Below are 9243 nucleotides of genomic sequence, written 5' to 3' on the forward strand. Positions count from 1 at the left end.
GGAGATCGGTAAAATAATCCATGTGACATCAGTGGTTCAACCGTAATTTTACGAAGCTACGAAAATACTTTTTGTGTCCAAAGAAAACAAAAATAATGACTTTATTCAACAATTCATATCCTCCGTGTCACCCTGGACAACGTAGAAAACGTATCTGCGTGAAGCAGCTGACACAGAATAGCATACGCTGTTTGCGTTCAGTGGATATTCTCCAAAATGGCACCAGGGTAACGCGGAGGAGACGAATTGTTGAATAAAGTCGTTATTTTTTTTCTTTTGCGCACAAAAAGTATTCTCGTAGCTTTATAAAATCACGGTTGAACCCCTGATGTCACATGGACTATTTTACCGATCTCCTTGCAACGTTTCTTGACCTTGATCGTGTAAGGACTCTTGCTGTCTATGGGAGGGTCAGAGAGCTCTCAGAATTCATCAAAAATATCTTAAATTGTGTTCCGAAGATGAACGGAGGTCTTACGGGTTTAGAACAACATGAGGGTGAGTAATTAATGACAGAATTTTCATTTTTGGGTGAACTATCCCTTTAACTTTGCACCTTAATTTGACATAACTTTGAGTCCAGACAAAGTGATAAAAATCACCAGAAAGTAACTTGAATCAGAGGGAAAGGTTTCAGTCAGCTCTTGGTAGTTTTGTGCGTGACATATATCAGACAGTAAGCGAATGCTCTGTGGGTGGCCTGCGAGTGCATTGTCTGCAGCTGAGAGAAAATGAATAAAGATGCTTAACTAATGTGAGCATTATGAAAGCACATCGCGTCTTTTGAGAAAAACCTCTAAACATTCCTCATCATGACAAGCGTTACTCACCTATAATAGTTTTCCGTTTCTCCACTACAGGCTCTGCCACCCAGTGTCTCAGGAGCCTCTGAAGGTGAGCGCTGACCACCCCTACGCTGCCCTCGGTGGACACGGCCAAAGGAGCTTCGGCCGAGAGCGACAGCAGCGCCGCATCCGATTCGTACACACCTGCACAGAAATCAACAATACAAGGCGTGACTCAGCAGCTCATTCAGCAACCTGGACAGAAATCACCAACACAAGGTGGGATTCAACAGCCAAATGTGATGATCTGAGATAATGCACCAAGGTTTTCATTTTCAAATCAACATGACAATAGGATCAAAACAGATCCTATTTACTTCCTTGGTTCACATTCATGGTCTTATCATTCCAAATGTTCCAAACTGTCTTTGTAATCTTTTACCAAAATGAAATAGCTTCCGTGGTGATGACATCATCATTACCTGGTTCCATTTCTACCGTTATTAGAGCAACATCATCATCATCTGAGAGGGGACTGGGGCTGGTGGACAGTTTAGTTAAAGCGCTCCACCTGTTAGGGTTAAAGGGATAATTCACACAAAAATGCATGTAAATGTCAATGTAATTGCATGGAAAAGAGTGACCAGCAACCAATTCATTCAAAAGATTCAACTCAAAATAAGGATTCATGAATCAGATATCACTACTTCGCTCATAGGTCATATCCGGACTGCTTTAATGATACATTTATGGTCCTTTTGCATCATTTTTGAATCTTGAAAAGTTCCATCTGCATTCAGTGTAACTGCATGGGAAAAGAGTGACCAGCACATTGAAAGGAAAAAAGAAAGTCTTACAGGCTTGGAAGGGCATGATGTTACTGATGACAGAATTTGTATATGCAAAAATAAAAGTTCTGTCACCATTTACTCACTTTCATGTCATTCCAAACCTGTATGACTTGACCTTATGTCTTCTGTGGAGCACAAAAGAAGATATTTTGAAGACTGTGCTCATCACTCTTTTCCATGCAGTTACAATGAATGGGGACTGAAGCTTTCGAGCTTCAAAAGCAATGCAAAAGAACCATAAAAGTGGTCCATCTGACTTGTGCAATAGCTGTTAACTCAAACACGTCTGTGAATGGATCACTTAGTCAGTGAATTTAACTCGAGAACTGGATCAAGATTCAATTAAAAATATTTACAAAACGGACATCACTACTTCACAGATCTGGAGTGATTTTATGATACATGGTATTTTTGCATCATTTTTCAATCTTGAAAGGTTTTGTCTCCATGTATTCAATGTAACTGCAGCGAAAAGAGTGAACAGCACATTGAAAGAAAACAAACATATTAAAGGTTTGGAACAACATGATGTTAATGATAGAATTTGTATTCCTGGGTGAACTGTTACTTTAAACAAATCATGTACCCAAAAATGAAAATTGTCATCATTTCACACTCTGATGTCAAACCAGTATGACTTTGTGTCTTCAGTGGAACACAAAAGAAGATATTTTGAATACTGTGACAGTCGCTCTTTTCCATGCAGTTACAATGAATGGGGACTGAAGCTTCAAAAGCAATGCAAAATAACTATAAATGTGGTCCATCTGACTTGTGCAATAGCTTTATTTGAGAAACAGACACATTTAACAGGTAACACTTTTTAAGGACCAATTCTCATTATTAACTACTGTAGTTGCTTATTAGCATGCATATTACTAGCATACTGGCTGTTCATTAGTACTTATAAAGCCTTATTCTGCATGACCATATTTTAGATCCCTTAATCCTAAACTTAACAACTACCTTACTAACTATTAATAAGCAGAAAATTAGGAGTTTGTTCAGGGAAAACTTAGTTAATAGTGAATATGTGTTCCCTATTCTAAAGTGTTACCATTTAACATGTTATTCACCAATAATCTTCCCCTCCAACAAGCTGTTAACTTGAAAACTACTGGGAATGGATCACTCAGTCAGTGAATTTATCTTGAGAACTGGATCAGTCTGTTCATGAACAAATCATTGAGGCCAGTTTTGCAAACTGGATCAGCTTATTCATTAACAAGATTCAACTCAAAATAACTATTCATTAAACAGACATCGCTACTTCTCTCATGAGTCATATCTGGACTGCTTTTATGATGCATTTATGATTTTTTGCACCATTTTTTTTAATCTTGAAAGGTTCGGTATTCATTCAGTGTAACTGCATGGAAAAGAGTGACCAGCATGTTGAAATGTTTCTGTTTGTATCCCATTAAAGAAAGAAAGTCATACAGGTTTGGAACAACATGATGACGTTATTGATGACAGAATTTGAATTTCTTGGCGAACTATTACTTTAAATTGATAGTTTGCCCAAAAATGAAAATTCTGTCACCATCATCCTGTTGTCATAAAAACCTGTATGACTTTTCTTCTTCTGTAAAATATACACAAAAAAAACCTCAACACAATCTCACGATTATTCACAATTATACACAATCAACAATTCATTCACAATGGCAATTCATAACTATTTAATATTTTGGTGAATTGGTGGCTAGTTCGTCTGAATTTGAACTGAATTTGAATCTCATTTCCATGTTTTTGTACAATCTGCTTATGCCCCACAGATGTGGACCTTCATGCTTACCTTTTCCCTAAAAATCAAACATTTCATACGATTCACATCGTATAAATTCATATGAAATTGCCACTTTGTAAAATAGTTGTGTTTTCCCATGAAAACAGGTTGAGATATTTTGAAAAATGTTGGTAACCAAACAGTTTTGGTGGCTATTGACTTCCATTGTATGGACAAAAAAAACAACAACACTTTCTCAAAATATCTTCTTTTGTATCTACAGAGGAAAGTAAGTAATTCAACAACTATCCATTTAATGAATTAACAATATGACCGAAGTTAAACAATTTGAAAGAAAGAACATGCACATTTCTCAAAAAAACATTTTGGAAGAAATAACACAATCTACCATTTGGGACAGGTGTTGGCATGGGCAGCTCCACACTGGCTCCAGATGCAAAGGGCAGCAGGCATGAGAATGGACACCCAAAGCCAGCAGCAGCTCACAATGAGAGACATGAACAGACCGAAATCATGAACCGCTGGGATCTAATGACGCATGCAAAACAAATAAAGGTCACGCGTCAGGTGTTGTCAGAATTTTTTCAGTCCTTTGCATGTTTTGAAATAAATTAACTGGCGGGATTTTCATTACGCCAGTATACGCTACTGAATAAACATGAGTTGGTGACAGAAACATAAAAGTCCCATGGGTACAAAACTACTGTGAATAAAATAAGACCCCTCTTTAAAGATAAAGCAATGTTTGACTCTCTACTCTACATGTTCTTGCGGCTAATTTAATCATTTTGTGCTCATGGTGTTTATTTTTTGATTGATGTTAGATCCTGAGCTTCGAAGTAGGAGGTCACAGACAAATCCTCAAGTTCAGTCAGAACTTTAGCTTGTTTTATCACACCGCTTAAAGATTTGATGACAGGAAAATTACAGAATGTACAGGGCACAGTTCACGATTGAAAGCAGAATTTTTAAAATTGTGTTATTTTTTCATCGTGTAAAATTGACCGTCTTAGCAAAAATCATTAGGGAAATTGACGTCATGACCATGAGCACATCGACATATGCATGTGTAGTATTTAGCAAACAACCCTGATGAGCAACAATGCGAATTACAGTAACATCAGTGTTGCCAATGTCACGGCTTTCCCAAGGAATTGGGCTACTTTTATAATGCTGCCCCGGGATGTTTTTTTAGCCTGCAAGTTGAAGCGAAATCCCTGCCCCCCTGGAATGTGATTGCGACCGAGGTTGAACCCCGTGGAAGGAGGATTTGACACCCTGGAGCACACATTTTGATACCCATTTTCCCCCAGCACACGACTGGGCTAGTTTTGAGCACCAATTAGGCTGTTTTTGTCACGCAGACCTGGCAACCCTGATTAATATGTTGAGGTTAGCCAATCATAACAGAGCTAATTTACTTAACACTTACTGGACTGAAGCAGCTTAGGTTTACTTGATTATCCATACATCATTTTTTTGTTGATGTTAAAATTTAATTAAATGCAGTATAATAAAATACAGTATGAATCATCAGGCTTTTGAGGAACATTTATTTATTCATCTCGCAATAATCACTGTATTGCAATGCATTATAAGTTTTGAAACTACAGAGCTTTGTTAAAAGTAAGCTTTTATATATAATCTTACTAATATTATTGATATTTCTATGCATTTTATAAAAGTAATCTGCAATACTGTTATAAAAATCTCACTGATTTACATTACAAGTTATCAGAATTTATACTTTTGGCCCTACACATATCAGAAACTTCAGCTAATTGTATATTTTGCTCAGTTTGGGCCTCTGAATAAAACTAAGGTGTTTTTTCCCCTCTTGAGTTAGAGCTCCATATTTTATATGATCCATAAATCCCTGATGTATACTGGGTATTTTACACTTAATATTACACAAGATATATATATATATTTTTGTCTAATGGTTCAATTCACTGTTCCACTGTTCCATTTTTCTGACTAAAATTGAATGTAAAGCTTTACAGGGTTAAAGGTACAGCAGCAAAAACAGCCTGTAGAAAATAGTTCAGAAAAACTAAAAACTGTTTCTGGTGCAAAAACCTTGACTAGCATTGTAAGTGAACTTAACAAAATCCTCCCTAAGTGTAATTTTAGCCCTTGTACTTCACTTAGAACGCACCCTTCAAAATGGTCAAAATGTTAGCACAACTCGGTTTTGAGGATTGATTTTCTGGACATGTTTATTCTGCTTGGCTGACTGCACCTGTGAGAAGGTGTTTGCAGCATATGCTGCTGCTGTTGTGAAGGACGTGAGGAACGTGGCTCGGCCTGCTGTCTTTATTGTGTAAATCATACGCTGCATTGAACAAGTCAGGTGGGCTGACTGTCTGAATGTACTGATGAACACAAACACATCATCCACACCTAGAAAAAAAGAAAGAGGAAGATTCAACTGATGGTAGGATCTATATGTTCATTTACAATGCTCATAGGTTGATGTTTAATTATTCTCACCAATGCCGATGATCACGAAAGCTGCCACTCCATTGAGAATGCCGAGATATTTCACTCCAAACACCACATGATACAAGAAGAGCGCCACGAGACAGCTCAGACCAATACTGGCCAAGCCAAAGAACGTCTGAAACACTGCAGAGAAATTTAATGAATACTATATGAAGCATAATGTCAAATCAAGAAATGACACTGCTGACTTTCAGTGCTAGATAAACTATTTTGAGAGTGTATCTTGCCAAGTTATAAACTACTCAGTTCAACCACAGTAAAGGTCATCTTTAGTAAGCTACTAAATACTAAATACAAGATACTAAAAATATTATCTAAACATTTATTTAAAAGGGCAATTACTTTTAAATATATTACTGCAATTCCATAATTGTACATGCAATCATAGCAGAATTTATCAAGCACTGAAATAATATAGATATCAACTTTTTAGATATCAAAGTATAATTTGCTTTTATTAGTTCTAAATTAACACTATATACAGTGGGTATAGAAAAGAATCACCCCCTTTAAAATAATCACATTTTGTTGCTTTGCAACCTGAAATGAAGACGGACACAGTTTTTGTTTTATCCAGCTGTATTTACTCAGTGCAACTTATAACATCCAAGTGAAATAACACCAACAGGTAAAAAATAAATAAAAAAACAGAATCACTGAGTTGGAAAAAGGATCACCCATTGTGTCATTATTTTGCTGATCCACCTTCTGCTTTAATTACAGCCTTCAGTCTGTTGGGATTTGTCTCTGTCTCTAGTAACTTTGCACATCTAGACTTTGCAATATTTGCCCACTCTTCTTTGCAGAACTGCTCAAGTTCAGTTCACTTTGATGGTGAGTGTTTGTGGACTGCAGTCTTCAAGTCATTCCACAGATTCTCAATGAGGTTTATGTCTAGGCTCTGACTGGGCCATGCAAGGACATTCACCTTTTTCTCCTTCAACCACTGTGTGCTCAGTTTTGCTGTGTGCTTTGGGTCATTATCATGTTGGAAAGTAAACCTTTTGAAGTATACTACTTTTTGGTAAGGGGAGGCCAAATAATTCAGTTTTAGTCTCATCTGCCTCAGAATCTTCTAGGTGCATTTTGGCAAAGCTCAGTCTGACTGCATGTGGCCTTTCTTGAGGAGTTTTTTTTTTTTGTTCTTGCAACCCTCCCGTACAAGCCACATTTGTGGAGGATTTGTGATATTGTTGTCACATGCAAACAATGACCACTCTTTGTCATCAATTCCTGCAACTGCTTCAGAGTGGCTGTAGACGTCCTGATCCAGAGAGGCTCTGTGTTGTACCAAATACCTTCCACATCTTAATAATAGACTTCACTGTGCTTCTAGGCATTAATAAAACCTTTGAATTTTTTTTTTACCCATCTCCTGACATGAGCCTGTCCACAACTTTATCCCGGAGATGTTTTGACAGTGCCGTAGTGGATTGTTTGCTTCATTTGCACTACCAAGGACTGTAAAACTCTTATACTCCAGGAAAACTCTTTTCATGCTGAGCTAATCAAAATGAGCATACCCACTAAATAATTTATAAAGCCAGGAAAATCTATATCATATGCACTTCCATTCAAAAGTTTGGGGTCAGTAAGAATTTATAAGCAGCAATAATTATTTATATATAAATATATTTAATTATATAAATATATGTCCTTGCTGAAGAAAAGTAAATCTTAATGACACCAAACATTTCAATGGTGTGATGTGTAACAGCAAAAACAGCAATAAACAGCACAATTTTACAAAATATTTTGCTTTAGATGCTGCACAGGGACTCAAATGAATCAGTGAACCTTTCTCTTTTGAACTAGGCCAAGTTCATTTAATAAATCATCCAAATTTGAACGATTCACTAAAATGAATGGCTGCGCACACAATAAACTGCTAGCAAACGTAGCACTACAACAATAGCCTTTTTTATAAGAACTACATTATTTTGATGGCTGAGCTATAGTCATGGTATTTAAAAATGTAAGTTTGCATCAGTACTTCAAGCTGATTGCTCCAACACTGAGTTCACCAAGGATTTACTGAAATATGTCACCATTACAAACTGCAGTTTTTAATTTACCGTTAGCCAAGATATTTTTGACCTACATGCTTTACAGCACAAGAAGATGTTTTCTGTGTTTTCATGCTTTTATCCCTGAATTAACAGAATGTGCTGTGGCGAACAGAGAGTGCTAAAGGTTTCGTAACAAGCATTCACAAATTGGTGCACACGCTGAGTGGAACGACGGCGTTCGAGAGCTCTCTATTGTTTCTCTAACAAGGCAGCACATTGCAAATGCAGCTGACGTAAATTAATTATGAAGGTTCAGGAAAGGTTATATGATACACAGATAAAGCACAGAGGTCAAGTTACGTAATGTGAAAAAGCATTATTGAGGTTTTCCTAAAAATGTCAAATGGAAAAGTGGTGCTCCATTAGGAATGTTCTGACAAAAATTGAATAATGACCTCAATATACCAAGAAAACCAGCCGTGGAGCTGAGAGACTGCCAAATCAATAAGATTTACTTGATGAATTGCACAACAACCAAAGTCACAGTTCGTGCACCTTCAAGTCTGCATCATCAACAAGTCTGCTTTTATTAGACTCGTAGCTGAAATACATGTTTACTGCTGTGCCTAATTAAGTCATGCGGCACAAAGTTGTAAACACCTGCTGCTGCATGTGTGGGTAGTCTGTGCAGGTTCAAGACATCAGTCAGATTTCATTTTAGAAATCATTTGCAGCTTATCTGTTGACACATGTGTTGATACAAAGCATACTGAGGCCTTTCTGTAGACGAGAAAATGAAATCCAGTTGGAATTTCAATGAAAAACAAGTCATAAAAACAAGGTTAAAGCTTAAATCATATCTGCTACAATACTTTAGCAAGGTTGAAACCATGTATTGACCAGCCAGTATCCATTTGATCTATGAAATTAAAGGGGTCATATGATGCTGCTAAAAAGAACATTATTTTGTGTATTTGGTGTAATGAAATGTGTTTATGCGGTTTAAGGTTCAAAAAACACATTATTTTCCACATACTGTACATTATTGTTTCTCCTCTATGCCCCGCCTTTCTGAAACGCGTCGATTTTTACAAAGCTCATCGGTCTGAAAAAGCGAGGTGTGCTGTGATTGGCCAGCTATCCAATGCGTTGTGATTGGCCGAATACCTCAAGCGTGAGACGGAAATGTTACGCCCCTCACATACTGTTGATGCCGTGTCCCGGCCGGAGCGACGAGACAAAAACATTAAAACCCATTACAAACGAGGCATTTGTTGCATCCAGTTGGGACATAATTACTGATTATAATGACTTATACTGTCTTTTTACGCGTTGCGTTGCAT

General features: G+C 37.1%; 1 protein-coding gene across 1 annotated transcript in view; it reads right to left on the minus strand.

Annotated features, from left to right (window-relative positions):
• The window catches only part of LOC107678372 (protein dispatched homolog 3-like), a 48607-nt gene that overhangs the window by 30335 nt on the left and 9029 nt on the right, over nt 1-9243 (minus strand). The window contains exons 5-9 of the mRNA XM_016473610.1: nt 5880-6014; nt 5629-5789; nt 3775-3914; nt 1268-1356; nt 831-989 (exon numbers count right to left, since the gene is read on the minus strand). Of these exons, the coding sequence (XP_016329096.1) occupies nt 831-989; nt 1268-1356; nt 3775-3914; nt 5629-5789; nt 5880-6014 (684 nt within the window). The remainder of the gene's footprint in view (nt 1-830; nt 990-1267; nt 1357-3774; nt 3915-5628; nt 5790-5879; nt 6015-9243) is intronic.

This window comes from Sinocyclocheilus anshuiensis, unplaced genomic scaffold (genome assembly GCF_001515605.1).
Source record: "Sinocyclocheilus anshuiensis isolate Anshui unplaced genomic scaffold, SAMN03320099.WGS_v1.1 scaffold112, whole genome shotgun sequence".
Taxonomy (NCBI): domain Eukaryota; kingdom Metazoa; phylum Chordata; class Actinopteri; order Cypriniformes; family Cyprinidae; genus Sinocyclocheilus; species Sinocyclocheilus anshuiensis.